This window comes from Herpailurus yagouaroundi, unplaced genomic scaffold, assembly GCF_014898765.1.
Source record: "Herpailurus yagouaroundi ecotype Mexico unplaced genomic scaffold, PumYag 163, whole genome shotgun sequence".
Taxonomy (NCBI): domain Eukaryota; kingdom Metazoa; phylum Chordata; class Mammalia; order Carnivora; family Felidae; genus Herpailurus; species Herpailurus yagouaroundi.
In genome coordinates, this window is record NW_024412404.1 from 39462822 (window position 1) to 39484811 (window position 21990).

At 38.8% G+C, this 21990-nt stretch overlaps 1 protein-coding gene across 2 annotated transcripts in view; it reads right to left on the minus strand.

Moving 5' to 3' along the window:
• The window catches only part of CWF19L1 (CWF19 like cell cycle control factor 1), a 32579-nt gene extending 13723 nt beyond the window's left edge, over positions 1-18856 (minus strand). The window contains exons 1-7 of one of the 2 annotated variants that reach the window (XM_040486153.1): positions 18723-18856; positions 16134-16218; positions 15180-15258; positions 13992-14093; positions 10969-11183; positions 8596-8714; positions 779-863 (exon numbers count right to left, since the gene is read on the minus strand). In XM_040486153.1, the coding sequence (XP_040342087.1) occupies positions 779-863; positions 8596-8714; positions 10969-11183; positions 13992-14093; positions 15180-15258; positions 16134-16218; positions 18723-18745 (708 nt within the window). In that variant the 5' untranslated portion in view covers positions 18746-18856. Of the gene's footprint in view, positions 1-778; positions 864-8595; positions 8715-10968; positions 11184-13991; positions 14094-15179; positions 15259-16133; positions 16219-18722 lie in introns of those variants that run through there. The other variant, XM_040486154.1, reaches the window with a different exon arrangement.
• Positions 18857-21990: the final 3134 nt, after the last annotated feature.

The following is a 21990-nucleotide window of genomic DNA, read 5'->3' on the forward strand; positions in this document are numbered from 1 at the left end:
CGAACTCACGGACCGCGAGATCGTGACCTGGCTGAAGTCGGATGCTTAACCGACTGCGCCACCCAGGCGCCCCTGAACACGTTGGGCTTTTTAAAAGTTTAAGAAACTACGGGAAAAAAAATATGTACTTGCTTATCTTTTCTGTGCATGTGGTTTATGACACGTTACAGAATAATCTTCACATTATTTATCTGGCTATTCTTCCCTTGCCTGATTGTTCTGATTTTAGCTGTCTCAATCTACAATATCCTGCTTTTGACCCTAGAGAATCAGAAATGCTCACAGGAAGTGAGAAAAATAACATACTTTTCTGGTATATTCTCTTTCATTCACCTGCACTGTTTTCCAGTACAAAGATAGATTCCAGGTATCACTAAGATTTTCCAAAGCCAAGGAGTGGTTAGGTAAATCCTATAAAGGCTTCTATTATTTCTGCTAAATGAAGTTGCTAAAAGAAACAAAGCAAGAGTACCATCTGAGAGCAAACTCATGAATACTTACAAAGACAACTACATGGATATGGGAAGAAAGGAACTTCATTCATTTGAAATTTTGCCTTTGTTCCACCGGGCCTATTTTCCCAAACCCTTCTCTAAAATCTCCTACAAAGGACCCAAGGAAACCTGACTTTTTATTATCACATCTTTAGAAAGGAGTCACTAAAGTGCTGGAACCTTGCAATTGGGGAGAAGAAAGATCTGAATGCTAAACTGGCAAGAAAAACATTTATCAGACAGACAATGAATATTAACCTACCATCAAATACTCAAATCTTTACCTTTTTCTTTTCGGGATTTCCAACACTTGCCAAAGCTATGAACCTGGTGGCATGCTGTGCGGTTTCCTGCAGAACGATGTGGTTTCTATAATATATTTGACAGATAACAGATTAGCAACAAACTTTACTTCTGACTTACAGTTATGAAATATGTACACTCCATAGGACCACAAGAGAGCACAGACTGTAAGTCTATCACCACCAATAACATAATCTCAGAGGTTACCTATAAATCTAGTAAGATACTCACCCCTACTTCACAGGGCTATTGTTAGAAAAAAATGAGATCATGTATCTGAAAAGCACAAAAACTCCAATATTTGGTTTTAAAAGAGTTGTAAGATTGGCAAAATGTTGATAATTGCTTAAATTGGGTAATGGGTATAGGAGGGTTCATTATACTATTTTTTTAGTGTAATAAAAATCTACAATAATAAAAACAGGATGAAATGAGTTTTAAGAAGAAAAATATGCTTCAATAGTAATTTATAGTATGATTTCATTTTTCTAGAAAAAATACAAAAATACAGGAGTGTCTATACTTTACAGAAAAAAAAAGTAACTGAATACACCAAAACACTTCTTCGAGCTTTTCTATGTTTTACAAGTATCCTACATTAAGCAACTTTTAAAATTAAAAGAAAAATGTTATGGGTTACATACATTTTTTATTTTTAGCAAGTTGACCATTACATACAGATAGCAACCCTTAGAGCTCTTTCCTTATGCTACTGAAATTTCCTGAATCATCACAAAATATAATTGTATTTTAAAAATCTAGCATGGTACCATTTTTTATAAGCAAATACACAAATATATGTTTTATATTCACATCACTGGAAAGGAAATAAGTCAAAACACAGTTTGTCTGCTATAACCTGTTTCTTTAAAGAAAGGAAGTACATTCATAATTGGTATAAGGTGAAAGTCATGCTGCTTCATATGCAACTTTTTCCAACTTTTAAAATGACTGAAACAAGTTTAGCCACAATGAAATAGAAGCTTTAATAATACATCAAGACATTAAGGAAAAACAGCTGAATGTCCTGCACAAGTGTCTTTCTTTAGAGCAAGCAGTGACTAGGGCAGTGGCCTCAAGAACTGCTAGTACTTCCCACTGTTAGACTATCCAGGTGTGGTAGGCAAAACAATAGCCGCCCAAAGATGTCCATGTCCTAATCCCTATAACCTGTGAGTGGTAGCTTACATGGCAAAGAAGAGCTAAGGTGATAGATGGAATCAATCAGTTGCTAATCAACTAACCTTAAGATAGGGAGATGATTCTGAACTACCTCGGCAAACCCTACATAATCACAAGGCTCCTTAAAAGTGGAAGAGGAGCTATGTGGATCCTGAGAAACTTAACAGGAGAAACTCCCATGGGGGAGGAGAAGGGGAAAAAAAAAAAGAGGTTAGAGTGGGAGAGAGCCAAAGCATAAGAGACTCTTAAAAACTGAGAACAAACTGAGGGCTGATGGGGGGTGCGAAGGAGGGGAGGGTGGGTGATGGGTATTGAGGAGGGTACCTGTTGGGATGAGCACTGGGTGTTGTATGGAAACCAATTTGACAATAAATTAAAAAAAAAAAAAAAAGTGGAAGAGGAGGGGCGCCTGAGTGGCTCAGTTGGTTGAGCTTCCGACTTTGCTCAGGTCATGATCTCGCGCTTGTGGGTTTGAGCCCCGTGTCGGGCTTTGTGCTGACAGCTCAGAGCCTGGAGCCTGCTTCAGATTCTGTGTCTCCCTCTCTCTGCCCCTCCCCTGCTCACGCTCTGTCTCTCTCTCTCAATAATAAATAAACATTAAAAATTAAAAAAAAAAAAGTGGAAGAGGAAAACACAGGCCTACCTCAAGAAGCAAGAAAAATCTCAAATACACAACCTAAACTTACAGCTAAAGGAGCTAGAAAAAGAAGAACAAACAAAACCCCAAACCAGTAGAAGAAAGGGAATGACAAAAATTAGAGAAGAAATAAACAAAATAGAAACTAAAAAACCAGTGAAACAGATCAATGAAACCAGGAGCTGGTTCTTTGAAAAGATCAAAAAAATTGATAAACCTTTAGCCAGACTCATCAAAAAAAAAAAAAAAAGGACTCAAATAAACAAAATAAAAAATGAAAGAAGAAAAATAACAACCAACACCACAGAAATACAAAGGATTATAAGAGAATATTATGAAAAATTATATACCAACAAACTGGATAACCAAAAAAATGCATAAATTCCTAGAAACATATAGCCTCCCAAAACTGAATCAAGAAGAAATAGAAAATTTGAATAGATTGATTACCAGCAATGAAATTGAATCAATAATCAAAAAACTCCCAACAAATGAAACATCCAGGACCAGATGGCTTCACAGATGAATTCTATCAAACATTAAAGAAGAGTTAATACCTATTCTTGTCAAACTATTTCAAAAAAAAAGCTTCCAAATTCATTCTATGAGGCCAGCATTATCCTGATACCAAAACCAGATACAGACACTACAAAAAAAGAAAACTACAGGCCAATAACTCTGATGAACACAGATGCAAAATTTCTCAACAGAATTATCAGCAAATCGAATCCAACAACACATTAAAAAATAATTCACCATTATCAAGTGGGATTTATTCCTCCCATGCAAGGATGGTTCAAAATTTGCAAATCAATCAGTGTGATACATCGTATCAACAAGAGAAAAGACAAAAACCACTGGATCACTTCAATGGATGCAGAAAAAGCATTTGACAAAGTACAACATCCATTCATGATAAAAAAAAAAAACCCTCAATAAAGTAGCGTTAGAGGAAACACACCTCAACATAATAAAAGTCATATATCAAAAACCCACAGCAAGCATCATACTCAATGGGGAAAACTGACAGCTTTTACCCTAAGGTCAGGAACATGAGAGGGATGTCCACTCTCGCCACTTTATTCAACATAGAACTGGAAGTGCTAGCCACAGCAATCAGACTACAAAAAAGAAATAAAAGGCATCCAAATAGGAAAGGAAGAAGTAAAACTTTCACTATGGCAGATGACATGATACTATATATAGAAAACCCTAAAGACTCCACGAAAAAACTACCAGAACTGATAAATGAATTCAGTAAAGTCACAGGATATTACATCAATATACAGAAATCTGTTGCATTTCTATACACTAATAATGAAGTAGAAATTAAGAAAGAAAAATTAAGAAAAAAATCCCATTTGTAACTGCACCAATTATAAAATACCTAAGAATAAAGTTAACCAAGGAGGTGAAAGACTGGTACTCTGAAAACTATAAAACACTGATCAAAGAAATTGAAGACAACACAAACAAATGGAAAGATATTCCATGCTCATGGATTCGGAGGACAAATACTATTAAAATGTCCCTACTACCAAAAGCAATCTACAGATTTAATGTAATCCCAATCAAATACCAACAGCATTTTTCACAGAACTAGAATAAAAATCCTAAAATTGGTATGGAACCACAACTGACCCCGAACAGCCAAAGCATTCTTCAAAAAAAAAGAAGAAAAATGGAGGTATCACAATCCCAGATTTCAAAATATACTACAAAACTGTATTAATCAAAACAGGATGGTACTGGCACAAAAACAGACACACAGATCAACAGAACAGAATAGGGAGCCCAGAAACAAACCCACGATTATATACTCAATCAATTAATTTTTGACAAACGGCATTGGGAAAAGTGGACAGCCATATGCAAAAAGAATGAAGCTGGACCATGTTCTTACACCATACACAAAAATAAACTCACAATGGATTACAGACATAAACATGAAACCTGAAACGATACAAATCATAGAAGAGAACATAGGCAGTCATTTCTCCCACACTGGCTATAGCAACATTTTTCTAGGTATGTCTCCTAAGGCAAAGGAAACAAAAGCAAACAAACTATTGGGACTACATCAAAATACAAAGCTTCTGCACAGCAAAGGAAACAATCAACAAAACAAAAAGACAACCTACTAAATGGGAGAAGATATTTGCAAATGACTTATCTGATAAAATATATAAAAAGGTTACACAACTCAACACCAAAAACACAATCCAATTTAAAACAGTCATTTCTCCGTATGAACATTCATTTCTCCAAAGAAGACGTACAGATGGCCAACAGACACATGTAAAGATGCTCAACATCACTCATCATCAGGGAAAGGCAAATCAAAACCACAACGAGTTCTTTATACCTGTACCTTCATATGAGTACCTTATACCTGCCAGAATGGCTAAAATCAAAAACACAAGAAAAAAGCATTGGCAAGGATGTAGAGAAAAAGGAATCCTCATGCAATGCTGGTGGGAATGCAAGCTGGTGCAGCCACTGTGGAAAACAGTATAACAGTTCCTCAAAAAATGTGAAGTCGATTTATTACATGATCTAGTAATTCCCCTAATGGATATTTACCCAAAGAATACAAAAATACTAATTCAAAAAGATATATGCACTTCTTCGTTTATTGTAGCATTATTGACAACAGCCAAAATATGGAAGCAACCCAGTGTCCATTGATTAATTAATGCATAAAGAAGATGTGGTATATATATACAATGGAATATCACTCAACCATTAAAAAAATGAAATCTTGCCATTTGCAACAACATGGATGGAGCTAGAGTGTATTATGCTAATTGAAATAAGCCAGAGAAGACAATACCAAATGATTTCACCCATGTTGCAATTTAGGAAACAAAACAAATGAACAAAGAAAAAAAAAGAGAGACAAAAAACCAGACTCTTAAATACAGAGAACTGATAGTTACAAAGAAGTAGGTGGGGAGATGGGTAAAACAGGTGAAGGGGATTAAGAGTACACTTATTGCAATAAGCACTGAATAATGTATAGAAATGCTGAATCATATTGTACACTGAAACTAACATAACACTGTATGTTAATTACGCTAGGATTTTTTACAAAGAGTAGATGAGGGAAGAGGAAAAGTCAGAGGGAGAGTGACTACAGAAGGTTAAGAGTGACAACATTCAACCACAGTTACTGGCTTTAAGATGGAGTAAGGGGGCCATGAGCCATGGAACACAGATGATCTCTACAAGCTTAAGAAGGGAAAAAACCATTCTCCTGTAGAGCCTCCAGAAATGAACATAACCTGGCCAACACTTTGAGTTTAGCCCAGTGAAACCTGGGTCAAACGTCTGACCTACGGAACTGTAAGATGATAAACTATATTGTTTTAAGCTACAAAGTGTGTGACAATTTTTACAACAGCAATAGAAAACTAATACTACAGGGAAACTGCAAGTACCCATAAAAAGCTGTGAAGATGCTTCCCTCATTTATTTTAAAATAATAATGACTAATGAAGGTTGCTAATTTATTTTAAAATAATAATGACTAATGAAGGTTGCTATCTCTGAATGGTGTTTTTTTTTTTTTAATTTTTTTTTTTTTCAACGTTTATTTATTTTTGGGACAGAGAGAGACAGAGCATGAACAGGGGAGGGGCAGAGAGAGAGGGAGACACAGAATCGGAAACAGGCTCCAGGCTCTGAGCCATCAGCCCAGAGCCTGATGCGGGGCTCGAACTCCCGGACCGCGAGATCGTGACCTGGCTGAAGTCGGATGCTTAACCGACTGCGCCACCCAGGCGCCCCTGAATGGTGTTTTTAATGATGATAAACTGTTCCTCAAGGGAAGCAAAACACTCACAATAACACCCACAACACAGGAATGCAAAGCATGGACTGACTGTAATACCAGGTGCAAATGTTAGTGGAAATTTACCTATGTTAGTATTTGTATCGTGCTGGTTATGGGGTTTTGTTATTGCTCTGGTTGAAAACTTGTACAGGCTTGTCTTTTTTTTTTTTTAACAGCTTTATTAAGATCTAATTCAAATACTATATAATTCAGCCATCTAAAGTATATAATTCAATAGTTTTTAGCATATTCACAGAGCTGTGCAACGATCACCACAATCTAATTTTAGAACACTTTTATCACCAGTAAAAGAAACCCTGTACCTATTAGCAGTCACTCCCATTTCCCTCCAACCAGCCCCTGGCAAACACTACTCTACTTTCTATCTCTATGTATTTGCCTACTCTGGACATTTTATAATAAGTGGAATCATATAATATGCGGTCTTCTGTGTGTGTGGCTTCTTTGATTTAGCATAGTGTTTTCAAGGTTCACCCATGTAGCCTATCAGTATTCCATTCCTTTTTCTTGAATAACATTCCAAAGTATGGATGTATCACTTTTTCTTTACTCATTCATCACATGATGGATATTTGGGTTGTTTCCACTTTCTGACTATTATGAATAAAGCTGTTATGATCATTTGTGTACAAATTATTGCATGGGCTAGTGTTTTTATTTCACTTGGAACAAGAGTGGAATTCCTGGGTCAGACAGTAACTCTATATTTAAATCTTTTGAAGAACTGCCAACAGTTTGGCAAAGCGCCTGCACCAGCAATGACACCAGCAACGCATCAGGGTTCAGATGCTTCCACATCCTAGCTAACACTTATTACTTGCCTTTTTGCTTGTAGCCATCTTAGGGGATGTTAAGTGGTATCTCACTGTGGTCTGGATTTGGATTACCCTAATCGATAATGTCAAGAGCATCTTTCATGTGCCTATTGGCCACTGGTATGTTTTGCGGGGAAATGTGTATTCAGATCCTTAAAAGTTGGATAGGTTAAAAAAAAACAGTTGGATAGGTTTTGAGAGGCTTGATAACCTCTGTTTTTAGTGCATGATTTCAGAAAACAATAGGCTTTTCTATATGGCGATATAACAGAAATGGCTGTATTATTTATGATTATATCTTAGGCTTTGAGATTATAGGGAAAGGATAGGTTATTTTTTTCTTTATGACAGAGAGAGAATGTGCACATGTGTGTGGGGGGTGGGGGGGAGAGGCAGAGAGAGAGGGAGAGAATCCCAAGCAGGCTCTGAGCTGTCAGTGAGGAGCCCAATGTAGGGCTTGATCCCACAAACCTCAAGATCATGACCGGAGCCGAAATCAAGAGTCAGACGCCTAACCAAGTGAGCCACCCAGTCGTCCCAGGAAAAAAGTTTTTATAAATTATTTTAGAAATTACCCATGCTCTTTACCAGTGAAGATAATCCAGAGCTAACTTAATTCTATCCATTAGAAAACACTGGTTTATGGTCTCAGTAAGACATGCTTTAAAAACTCCACTTCCAGGGGCCCCTGGCTCAGTTGGGTTAAGCATCAGACTTCTGGCTTCAGCTCAGATCATGATTTCACAGTTGGTGAGACTGAGTCTTGCATTGGGCTCTGCACTGACAGTACGAAGCCTGCTTGGGATTCTCTCTTTCTCCCTCTCTCTCTGCCCCTCCCCCTCTCTCACACACACTCTTCTCTCTCTCAAAATAAACATTAAAAAAAAAAAACCCACCTCCAAACTCAAACTATGAAAAAGCAAAAAACAAATTGATACAAATTCTTGATTCTTAAACTGAAATACTGCTGACATGCTTATAGTGAGAAATGAGTTTTCAAGACTGTACAAGGAGTACCGGTTTGACCTAATGCGCTGTGCTACATAAAGCAGTGATGATTAATACTATGATAACAGTATTATTACTTCAGACGCTCAAACTGTTAAGGGGCTGTATACGGTCCAATCCCTTGTATTTCTAATTAGGAAACAAACTCAGAAAAGCTGAGTAATTTGAGAGCCACTCACTTCGGTGCCTGAGTCACCAAAAGGAACGAAGATGTTACATGGCTAAAACGAACAAGAGAAGTTCCCACAGAAGATCCAAGGCAAATTCTTCAAAAAGCCAAAATAATGAAATGCTACTCACCGATAGGGAAGTCTCTCATAATAGGTCTTTTCCAAAGCAGCAAAATGGTATCTTGGTTTCAAGTCTGTGGCAAGACCGGAGATCAAAGCAGAGCCACATTTTTTGGTATCCACTTCTCCCTAGGAAAAAGAAACTCAGTCATCATAACAGACCTAGGAGTTATCAAGAAATGCAAAGAAATAGGATAATTTAAATGTCTTTGAAATTTTTATGTCGATACAAATGTAGGCAGTAGGATTTGGAGAGTAATATCCACAACTTGTGGCAATCAGAGAAACCTCAAACACAGAAGAGGAAGCAGGCTATTGTTAAGTGCAGAGAGGACAACTGCAGGAAGCAGGGGTTAAAAGGTAAGGTGAGCCTTCCATACTAATACCCAAAACAGGGTTTATTCTAATCTTTTTGGAAAGCAAGCTCTCTCTCTGGAGCCCACAGACTATGCTTCTATAATCTGCGTTGTTACACATCCATAGTTCTGACAATGCAGACATTCAGAGTCAATGCAAAAAAATAAAAATTAAAAGCTAGCTTCCAGGGTCCTTAGGATCCATAGAACATCTGGAATGGAATATTCAATGACCTCATGACGTAAGCATGCAATCCTTTATTTTGCTTCAGTCAAGAAAGGTGTGGTTTGTGGAAGGCACAACCACACCCTGGTCAAAGTTTGTAACATAAAGTTCATCAAAAATATCAACTTTATTCCCCAAACATCCCTAGCTTTCATTAACAACAAATTATGTGATGTCTCATTCATATTACTTATGAACTTGAGAAGGTATTAGCTGCAAATAAAGAAATTACCCAAATTAGTTTTCTACTAAGTAAAGCAAGAAATTCCTTTTACTTATGCTCACTTCCTTCAAGTTTCTGCTGAAGTGCAGGGAATCAGCCTCGAGGTTAGTTGTAGTATCTCAGAGACTGATAAACTGTATTGTTTTCTCCCCATAAAGATGATATGTAGTCTTTTATAAACTTTAATCAAATCCTTTTGTTAGCACCCCCAAAATGAAGGGGCCTCATTTTTCTCATCCTTCCTCACAGAGTATTATACGTGTCTTCCTCCCTTCCACCGGCAACTTAGTCCTCCTCCTATCTTCCCTAGCTTTGCCGTACCTTCTCACTGCAACCAGCACTGCCCCTTGAATTCTAGATGGAAACAGCCATGGATTGATGGCAGGGGAAGACAGCACTGTCCCTTTTCCTTTCAACACCCCACCCCTGACAAGGCCTGGTATCTTGTTGGCTATTTTGGTCCAGACACATCGTGAAGTTGGCAGAGAGTGGTCTACAAGACCTTTTTCTGGATCATTACCGATAACTCTGCATCTACTAATTGACACTTGTCTCTAAATGCATTCTTAGGTTTCCCTTCACTGAAACTCAGCTGATGCTTTCTGCCCTCATATACAACCTTTCAAGATCTTCCTTAGGCTTATTTCCACCAATGTGATGGTGGTCACTTCCCAATCTGATACACATCCTCTTTTAGACTGTTTATTAAAATATTAAGATCAAATGCAATGGTGAGCTCCAATGCATCCCAACATTAAAGCTTTCACATTAGAGAAATAACAAGTTTTCAACATTTCTTTTCCCATCTTTAGATCAACTATCTTTGATCTCATAATGATTCCATTAAAAAAAATATTTTGAAGTGTGCCTGAATGGCTAAGTCAGTTGAGTGTCCAACTCTTGATTTTGGCTTAAGTCATGATCTCCCGGTTGTGGCTTTGAACCCTATGTTAGGTTTGGTGTGAAGGATGGAACCTACTTGGGACTCTCTCTCTCCTTCTCTCTCTGCCCCTCCCCCCACCCCTTTCTCTCTCTCTCTCTCTCTCTCTCTCTCAAAAATAAATAAAATTTAAACTAGGAAAAAACTAGTTAAATTAAACTAGTTAAACTAGTTAAAAAAATTTAAACTAGGAAAAATTTAAACTAGGAAATAAAAAAATATTTTAAAAGCCAAAATACTACAATGTGCAATGGAATGTGGGGAGGAGAGGGGGGATACAACTAAAGAGCAGCCACTAGCTGTAAATCTTTTAACTAAAAATTAGTAATCCCTCAAAACACATTAAAAGGAAGCTTGAAAGAAGGCACTTGATGCAGAGAATATAATTTAAAGAATAACTCACTTATAATTAGAATTTTAGCAATCTCATCTGTGAATGGTGCTTTCATAAGATCAATCTGTTTTAAAGTTTTTGCTTTGGTTAATTGATATACTTTTAAGTATCCTGAAACAATTTATAAAAAATTTCTACTGAAAGGTCCTAAGAGCTGAAATGTTCAATATAAAGAGCAAAAAGAGCCCAAAATAAGCCAGTGCAATTTGCTTACAGAAATTCCAACTGAACAAGCACTACTCACAGAAGAATTCCCAAAGTTCCCCACATACTTGGGCCATGGGGATGTGAGCAAGATATCAACACCCTTAAACTGGGATGTTGAACACAGCATTGTCCTCAGGGAAGACACATCCTTGGGACTAAAACTGTAACCTGGGACTGGCTCATCTACGGACTCTGTCCCACTGAGGTACACAATCTGCAGCCCCGAGCTTCCAGTGAAGATACCTTTACGACCTGGGTTCAAAGAAAAATGGACAAGTTTTAGTCAAAACTGCAGAAATGTTATTATGGTGATGAATCTCTCTCCCCGCCATGACTTGCCTACCTCCCTGCCATTCTGCATGTCTAAATAAGCACAGACTCTTCTAGAGTCCCTCTTCTGGCTGCAGGGTCTCAGTGGCGGATGGCTACAACTGTGTTCCTGTTCAGGGACAGCAGCCCTTATGTGGAGGCCACTGGAGCCCATGGGCTAGTCTGTTTACCCCAGATGCCTTACAAATGAAAAAAGTTGGGTAGCAGTGATTAAGAAAAAGCCTTCCTGTCTTCTGGAAGAGATTCTACATGGATTAAAAGAAACCCAGGGGTGCCTGGGTGGCTCAGTCAGTTAAGCGTCCAACTCCTGATTTCGGCTCAGGTCATTATCTCACAGTTCGTGGGATAGAGCCTCGCATCGGGCTCTGCACTGACAGTGCAGAGCCTTCTCGGGATTCTCTCTCTCCCTCTCTCTCTGCCCCACCCCTCATTCTCACTATCTCTCTCAAAATAAATAAACAAAAAAAAAAAAAAAAAAAAAAAAGAGGGGCACCCGGATGGCTCAGTCAGTTAAGTACCTGACTCTTGATTTCAGCTCAGATCATGACCTCCTAGTTCATGAGTTCGAACCCTGCATGGGGCTCTGCACCAACAGTGCAGAGCCTATTTGGGATTCTCTCTCTCTGCTCCTCCCCCACTCAAACTGTCTCTCTCTCAAAATAAATAAATAAACTTTAAAAGAAAAAAAAGAAAAAGAGAAAAAGAAAGAAACCCAGACACTTGGACCCAGAGAGACATAATAAGAAAAAGGAACTGCAGTTCTGAGGAAAGTTCAGTCTAGAATACACATACTCTTCATGCAGGCAGCGGCTTCCAATGGATGGAAAACATCTGGAAAGAGCAACTGGGAAAAACTTGAGACTCTACCCTTTTTTAAATTTATTCCTGGCTTGGGCCCTTGATCCTGTTTCTTCCTGCTGCCTTCAAGACCTTGCTCTGTCAATTTTCACCTTCCTTTCACCTACTCAGTCTCCTCTTCTCAGCTGGCTCTTTCCACTCAGAAAAGAATAAAGTATTAAACATACTAACAGACATACTAATTACTAAAGGAACATGCCAATTAACATACATACTAACTGATAAAGGAACACACACACTAATAAAAAACTAATAAAAGAACTCACACACTAACTGAAAACTCCTTTCTCTTCTGTTTCCAATTTCTCAAAAGAGCAGACCATGCTAAGTGCTTTACCTCTTAGTTCCTGAACCCACTGTACTCTGGTTTCCATCTCCCACCGTTCTCGGAAAGGTCATGAATCACCCTGTAACTGTCAATGGTCTCTCCTCCCAAATCAGTCTCTCTTCACTTAGAGTCTATGAACTTGACAATATCTTTACCTCCCCAAACACTGCTCTAATCGCTTTCAGCGATCCTGCCTGCTGCCTAGAGAAGATATATACCCCCACCACAGCGTGGTGCTTTCCTTCTCATTTTATTTCCCCTGAAACAATTTGATCCTTCTCAGCTTTGTTTTCCATCTTTAAGGGACCAACTCCCCAAAACCTATTTTTCCACACTGACCTTGTTGATATACTCTAGAAAGATCACTTCCAATGACATGTTGGATGTACTGCCAACACTTCAAGCTCACTATCACATGTTCACTATCAAGTTCATTGTTTGCTCCTCCTACTGGACCTCAAAAAATCTCTTTCACAGAAATAACCCAGTACCTCCATGCTCTTTCCACTCCTGGCACTAAATTCATGTGTTAAATGGCTGCCATAAATACCTACAGCAGGGGTCTTAATCCAAATCTAATAACTACTGTGAGAGCTGCCACAAGTTCAGGCCTATGCTAACACCTACAACAAAAGAATTTCAAAATGTGTACCTTGCAACAGTGGTTAAAAACAACAACAAAAAATCCATCCCTCAAGTTTTTGCCTAAAGGAGCCCCATATGATTGAAGCAAGATGAGATAAGATTGTTTACATGAGGGCCACAGCTAGACGTAGAGAATAAAGGTCAAGATGGACTATGGTGGGGAAGGATGGGGAGGACACTTACAGCAAAGGAAATGTAGAAGCTTTCCAGAGAAGTAAGAGACCAAGAAAAAAGAACTGTGAAGAGCAGTGGAGTCATTTTAGGAAAAAATAAGTTGAATGATCCAAGAGGTCATAGACTGACAGCAGGTGAGGGGAAAGCAAAAACAAAATCTGACAGTGCTTTTTTAAATGGCCAGGCATTAAAAGAATCACTAAAAGAGATTCAGGAGGGTCAAAAGGGAACGACTTTAACCCAAAATTAAAAAGTGGACCAAGAACCAGAGAAAGGACAAAAGGAGTGAAAAATGTGAGGATCAGCACCGAAAACTTAAAATCAGCACCAAAAGTTTAATGAGACACAGAGCTATAGCTAGTGAGGATCCTAATAAACAAGTTGTATATATCTAGCAATGTTACATGGTGAGACAACATACATGGAATTTTTTTCAACATAATTTATACCCTAAGTAGTCCTTATACCACAGTCAAGTAGTTTATTCCTCTAGTTGGCCACACGAGGATATATTGGGTTGTGGGAGTACAAGGAGATTGGGAGGAGGTGGGAGAGACTACAAAGAAAAAAATGTCAGAGTCTTAAGGGTATAGACACAGATTTGGGGAAAGAACCCCATTTTCTCAGCAGTAATGACAGAAGAATTCAGCTACAAATTTCCCAGGAGACTAATTCCTGGGGACACTTTGTTATATTCATTACAAACACAAAAAATATGAACTTACCCAGATAAGTAATGTTTTCAGCTAATTCACACCCATCAGCATCTTGGAAATATTTTACTGTTTCCTGGTTATTAGCACCCAGCACATATGTCTGAATAGGAGCTAGTGAGAGAAACAGACATGACACCATATAGTTACCAGATCTGATTTGGAATTTGAGAAGTATTTCCCCACAGAAAAAATAATCACAGCAAAAGTAAGGAGTCTGCAATCCTATCTGTGGAACATATCCTACCCAACCTGTGGCCTATTAGTGTCACTAGGTTGAGGAAGTGACATCTTAAAGAGAATGGTTAATGTAGAATAAGGAAAACACAAGTCCCTAAAGAGCTTCATGAAAGAAAGAAAGAAAGAAAGAAAGAAAGAAAGAAAGAAAGAAAGAAAGAAAAGAAAAGAAAAGAAAAGAAAAGAAACACTCAAACTAGAAAAAGGAAAGGACACATATGGTCCATTTCTTCAATTCCTGCCTTAGAAGAGAATTATTTCTTTAAACCAAATCCACCCAAACTCAAAATGTGAACATTTTAAAAAACTTTATTTTTATTTGAGAGACAGAGAGAGAGAGAGAGAGAGAGAGAGTGAGCGAGCATGCACAAGCAGGAGAGAGGGGCAGAGGGAGAGAGAGAGAGAGAGAATCTTTTCTCTTAAAAATATTTATTTCAATAGAGTATGCTGCATGCCTGCATGAGGAGAGGAGAGGGGAGGGGAGGGGAGGGGAGGGGGGGGGGAGGGGAAGAGAGAGACAGAAAGAGAGAGAGAGAGAATCCAAAGTAGGCTCTGCACTGTAAGCCCAGAGCCTGACTTGGGGGCTCGATCTCATGAACTGTGAGAGCATGACCTGAGCTGAAATCAAGAGCGGGTCACTTAACCAACTGAGCCACCCATGCATCCCGAGAGAGAATCTTAAGTAGGTTCCATGCTCAGTGCGTAGTTTGACACGGGGCTCAATCCCACAACCCTGGGATCATGACCTGAGTCAAAATTAAGAGTTGGACACTCAAATGACTGAGCCACCCAGGCGCCCCCAAAATGTGAACATTTAGATGCACAGGCATCCTTCCCAGCTCAACGTGGAGCTCAGAGGGAAATTCTTAAATAACTACTACATGTGAAAAACAACCCATCAAGAACTGTGTAACTTTGAAGCTTTGTTAGAACTCATTTGTTAAATAAAAATAATTTCTATACCTTTCTTGATGCCAGTTTTATACTCCTCCCATTCAGCATCTGGAGTGGAGCCAAAGAAATTTCCTACACACAACAGCAGCTAAAATGAGTTTTTTAAACAGATATATGAGATTTTTTTATCAAACAGTACATAATTGATAGTTAACATAATTCAGCTAATTATCCTACTTAATGGCCTCACGCTAGGTTTTTTTTCCTTAATCAGTCTGCAGAATCTCAACACATAATTCTTTAGCAGCAATTGCAGAAGTTAATTTGAATCTATAAATTAATAAATTTTGGCTCACTGGCTATCAAATTCAAATTAGGGATGGGGAAGAGGGGGTCAGGGAAAGATGGAGAAATCTACTTCCACGAGTCTGTCTCCAAATACAAATTTTTAAGTATTAGATACCCTGGGAAGATACAGGGTACAAAAAACACATTTCTTGCCTGTTATCTTTACTCAATCTTTAACCCCATGAATAGATTATCGCCATACCCAGAATACTCTTCTGTATGCTAGGGGTCTGCAGTCTAGTTGGCAACCCCATGTAACATTTAGATAAGGCTCTTCGGTCTGTGAAGCATCTGCACATGTTATCTGACTTAATCCACACCATACACTCAGGAAATATATCTGCGATTCCCAAACCCAGTGATTAGAATCACCTAGGGACGTTTTGCTCGTCTGTTTTCAGTTTTGTGGATAGTAAGAAAGTAACGAGTATAAAAGTATAAAAAGTATTAAAGGGGGGGAGTATTAAAAAATTCAAAAAGTATAAAAAGGTAAAGAGGTCTCCCTTTCCCTATCATTCTGCAGCTACTAAGTTCCTGTGCTCACGAAAGGAACTCAATCTAACCAAAAAGGGAGAGTATGTGTTCAATCGAGAAATGAAAAAAGAAGTCCACACTTTATTTTACTATGTTTGACTATAACAGTAAAATTAGATTCAGTAAAAGGAAATGTCTTACGTCAAAGTTTCCACTTTTCTTCTGAATTGCTCGAACTCTATTGAATAAAACATCAAACTTTCCTTCAACATCTCCACAAGCCAAGCTGCAAACGAGACAAATGTTACGGCAATTGAGGAAACTTGAATGGGCCAGCTGGGTTTGTAACATGTTAGTCTTTCTGGATCAGGCAGATATGTGACCCAGTCTCTGGGTTACCAGAGGTTCAGTCTCTGGGTTACCAGAGGTTACCAGAGAGGTTCAGTGCATGTGAACTATTACTGACCAGTGGGCAGTTCCACCTAAAGGTCACCAAAACCTTCAACCCATCACATCTAAAAGTTAGCTTCACCTCCTCCAAAACTGAACCAGCTTCTTCTCCTCACTTCCCAAGCTTTGTGGATGGCTGTATCACCAACTGGGTCACCAAGAGTCACAAGTCCCCCATCCAGTCATCAAGTCTCATCAATTCCCTTTTCCAAACATCTTTCACATTCATTCCAGCTCTTCCTTTCCACTGTTACTATCAATCATCCATTCAACAACCATATACTGAACACCTGCAATATGCTAAGTGCAATATGCCCAGAACTGTGCTAAGATCATGTTAGGAGTACAAAGAGGAGAAAGACTCAGTTCAAACCTCAAAGTTGACAATCAGGGAAAGGGAGATACTCTGATACAAATTTGTATGAAAAAGGCTACAACAGGAGGCATGCATAAAGTGTTAAGGGGCAGAAAGGTAGAAAGTGGCAAGAGCTGAAGTTTATAAAGAAGAACTGGCCTTAAATTGTGACGTAACTTGTTCTATCATCTCATTTCTGAGTTTTTGTAATTCTGACTTAAGTTTTTCTATTTCTCATACCATTTTTTAATGCCTTTGAACTCATCCTGAAATACAGTTCTTATTGTTTTGTCAGTACGTCTTTCTGGTATGTCCATATCACTTAACATTTTTTTTTTTTTTAGTTTATTTATATTTATTTTGAGAGCTAGAGAGCAAGCAGGGGAGGGGCAGAGACAGAGGGAGAGAATTCCACGCAGGCTCCATGATGTCAGCACAGAGCCCGATGCAGGGCTCAAGCCCACGAACTGTGAGATCATTACCTGAGCTGAAACTAAGAGTCGGACGCTTAACTGACTGAGGCATCCAGGCACCCCATCACTGAACGTTTTCAAGCTGGGTAATGACACGTTTCAGAAAGTTCATTTTAGTAACAGAGTGAAGGATGGTCTGGAGGAACAAGTGATTACAAGCAAGAATATCACCACAAAGGGCAATACTCAATGAAGACGAAAAGGACAGAAACAGATGAAAAATTTAGAATTCTGAACACCAGAACACAATTTGAATGGTGAAGTAGGCTGGGAAATGAAGGAGGAAGAGGAATGCAGGACACTCCAAGGCAGAGCAACCAAGAGTCCTGTGATAGAAAAGAGGCAGAATCAGAGAGAGATCTAATGAATCTAGCACTGGATACAAAGTAAGTAGCATGCTTACGTTTATTTCCTCTAATGCCATCTCTTCTTCCTAACCAACCTATATAAAGCCAACAGTTTAATGTTCTTTCCTCAAAAACATTAAGAGAACCCCACTACCGGGGCCCTTTTCCAGTGTTTTCTATCCTGCTGAAGGGCAGAAATGTAGGACCTCACAGTGCCGACTCTTTCTCACAGCCAAACCCTCTCCAAACCCTGTTAATCTCATCTCCTTGATAAGCCTTGAATCCCTGCACTTTTCTTCTGCTATCACTCTAGCTAATCCTCGCTGTCTTCTTCTTCTTTGGCTCTGATTTGTTCTTACACTGCGGCCAGAATCGCTTTCCAAAACAAAAATATGATCCCGCCAAGGAGTTCTTAAACATTTCAATGACTTTAGGATAAAGACAAAAATATTAACCAACGCTCAATCCTCCCTCCCCTGATTCCTCACAATAGGCCAAATACCCCTATTATACTCCCTCCCATAACCGTGAAGTTTCTCTTCCTTTTATAGACCGTAATTATACATTAATCTGGATACTCTGATTAATATTAGCTCAAAACTCTAGGCTCCATTAAGGCAGGAACTCCATCTGTGCAACGTCTAGCACGGTGCCTGGCATACTGTAATTGTTCAATAAATATTTGTTGAGTGGATGAATGGATGGATGGATCGATGTACACTCTTCACCCCAGCGCCTCCTCGCAAAGAAGTGTGCCAGGGCACGAGCCCTATCTATCTAGTCTATTCGTAACTGACCAGGACCCACCGATGGGCCCCACGCCTAGGAGTTTTCGTTAATAAATGGGCTGTGGGGAGAAGTGAAGTGTAAATGTGTCAGAGGCCAGGGCGGCCTAAGATGGAGGAGACCTAACGCTGGCAGTTTCCGCCTCTCTTAGCCGGGGCCGCCAGGACAGCCTCCTCTCGGAAGCGAGGAGACCGGCCCCAGCCAGGCAAAGACGTGATCGGAGCTCACCAGCCGCCACCACCCTCCCACCCCCGCCTTTTTCTCCTCCCTTCCAGTCACGAGAAAGACCCAGGGAGCAGACGCGCGCGCGCACACACACACACACACACACACACACAGGCGCGCGCGCACGGTTCTGATCTGATCTGTGGTCACTCACAGGCGCAGCGGTTTCTGAGCCATTTGTGTCAACAGCCTGAGTCGGGGCGACCACCGAAAACGGACCCTGAACCCGTACTCCTCCAAAAAACGCGGCGGCACAGGACTAAGACGTGGGCGCGCCCAGCCAATGAGGGTTCGCTCATCTACGGAGAGCGCCGAGGGACAGCAGTCTCTCCCAGTTGTCTGGGTCTCAGAGGAATCAAGGAAGGCGAGCAGTAAAGGAAGGAAGGGGATGTGACAAAAAGAATTGCAATTGTTTGTTTGTTTGTTTGTTTGCTTTATTTTGGAGCAGTTGAAGTTATCGAGCTGCTAGAACGCTCCTGACATAAGATGGGCCCTAACCTAACCTAACCTAACCTAATCTAACCACGTTAGTACAATGGGCAAGACAGACTGTTCACACACGCTTTTTTTGGTAAGAATAATGGCCATCACCTTGATGCAATAAGTGTCAACATGTTGCCACATTTTCTTCCTTCATCTCTCTCTCTCTCCCCTTCAAGGTGCACAAGCACTTTTATTCTCACTGAATCATTTGAAAGTAAATTGCAGACATCAAGAATATCTTAGCATGCATTTCCTAAGAAGGACATCCTCTATATCACCAAAATACCGTTAAGGCACCTAAGAAAATTAATTATTCAATAATATCATCTAATATTTAAAGTTGTCCATTCTCCACCCCCCCTCCCCATTTTTTTTTTTTAAATACCTGGGGCTTGTTTTCATTCAGGATACAATTAAGTTTCATACTTGTATTCAGTTCTCTCTAGTCTTTTAAAATCTACAATAGCCCACAGGCATTTTTGGTTGCTTTTCCTGACATTGCCATTTTGGGGGAGTTCAGTCCAATTTGTAGACAACAGTATATAAGAAAATGGAAGCAAAGGAGAGAGTTCCTGACAATCCAGGGGCACGAAAAGTTCAGCCAAGTAATTAAAAATTAACTAGAACATAAATTAGTTTAAGGAAGAACCACAAAGTTCTGGTTTTCCTCCCTTTGGAGGGATTTATTAAATTCCCTGGCTCATTAACTATTGACGCCCTGCTTTGATGGGACACTGAGCATGTGTCTTTTCTACTTTTGGGGTAATTCAGCACAATCCAGGAATAGAAATCAAGATTGAATCTAGAAGAAGAGTAGAATTTTGCCAAACACGGGCAGGTAATAACTTCAGAAAAGGAAACAAGAGTGAGATATGAAATTTCATCAGTGGAATTCTATATTATCTTTACACCTTTCTTGCAAATCTAAATCTACACTGAAATATAAAGTTTATGGAAAGAAAGCTCATCCATGGAGATTTAAGCTAGCTCCAGATAGCTGAATATAGTGTTAAGTATCAGAGTAATAGGAAATGAAATTGAAAAAAAAATGAAAGAAATAGGGGTCTTGATCCATGCTAAGAGGCCTGGCTATAGAATACACATTCTTCTCATGAGCATGGAACATTCCTCCAGGACAGATAATATGTTAGGCCACAAAACAAGTCTCAACAAATTCAAGTACAAATTATATCAAGTATCTTTTCCAATCACAATACAAAACTTGGGCACCTTGGTGGCTTAGTTGGTTAAGTGTCCAATTCTTGATTTCAGCTCAGGTCATGATCTTGAGGTTAATGAGATCCAGCCCCACATTGGGCTCTGTGCTGACAGCATGGAGCCTACTTAGGATTCTCTATCTGTCCCTCCCCTGCTCATGCATGAGATCTCGCTCTCTCAAAATAAAAAATACTTTTAATTAAATGATATGAAACTAAAATTAAATGAAAAATAAGGAAGAAAATTAGAAAGTTTAAAAAATACATGGAAATTAAACAGCACATTCCTGAACAACTAATAGACCAAAGAAGAAATCACAAGGAAAAATAAAACCTTGACACAAATTAAATGGAAACACAACACACCAAAACTTATGGAATGAAGCAAAAGCAGTTCTAAGAGGAAAGTTGATAACTATAAATGTCTGTACTAAAAAGAAAGGTCTCAGGTAAACCATCTAATATTACACATTAAAGAATAGAAAAAGAAGAATAAGCTAAGCCTAAAGTAAGCAGCAGGCAGAAAAATAATAATTTATTAAAAGAAATAAAGAATAGGAAAGATCAATAGAAACTAAGAGTTGGTTTTTGAAAAAGATAAACAAAATTGACAAACCTTTACCTAGACTAGCCAAGAAAAAGAGGGGACTCAAATAAATAAAATTATCAACGAAAAGGGACACATTTCCACCAATACTATACAAATACAAAGGGGCATACCAGATACGTGAACAATTATATGCCAATAAATTGGACAAGCAAGCAGAAATGGATAAGTTTCTACAAACATAAAATTTACCACGACTCAATCAAGAAGAAATGGAGAATCTGAACAGGCCAATAATGAGTAAGGAGTTTGAATCAGTAATCAAACAACTCCCAATGAAGAAAATCCCAGGATTGCATTATTTCACTGGTGAATTCTACCAAACAGCTAAAGAAGAACTAATGCAATATTTCTCAAACTCTTATAAAAAACTGAAGAGGAAGAAACACTCTCAGATTCACTATATGAGGTATTACCCAATACCAAAGCCAGGCAGATAAGGATACTGTAAGAAAACTACAAGCCAATATCCCTGATTAATAGAGATATAGAATTCTCAACAAAATACTGGCAAACTGAATTCAACAGCACATTAAAGGGATCATACACCATGATCAAATGGGACTTGTCCCTGAGATGTAAGGATTGTTCAACATACTGGAATCGATAAATGCAATAAACCCAATTAATAGAATGAAAGATAAAAATCATATGATCATCTCAATAGATGCAGGAAAAGCATTTAACAAAATTCAACATCCTTTCGTGATTAAAAAACCTCTCAACAAATTGTGAATAGAAGGAATGTACCTCAATATAGTAAAGGTGATATATGACAAGCCCACAGCTAACATCATACTCAATGGTGAAAGGGTGAAGGCTTTTTCTCTAAGATCAGAAACAAGACAAGGGTGCCCACTCTTACCACTTCTATTCAACATAGTACCAGAAGTCCTAGCTGGAAAAATTAGGCAAGAAAAAGAAATTAAAGGCATCCAAATTGGAAAGGTAGAGGTAAAATTGTCTCTGTGTGCAGAAGAAATCATTTATAAAAAATCTTAAAAGACTCTAACAACAACAACAACAACAACAACAAAAACAGAGTAAATGAATTCAGTAAAGTTGCAGGACACAAATTCAATATACAAAAATCAGTTGTGTGTGTATATACCAAT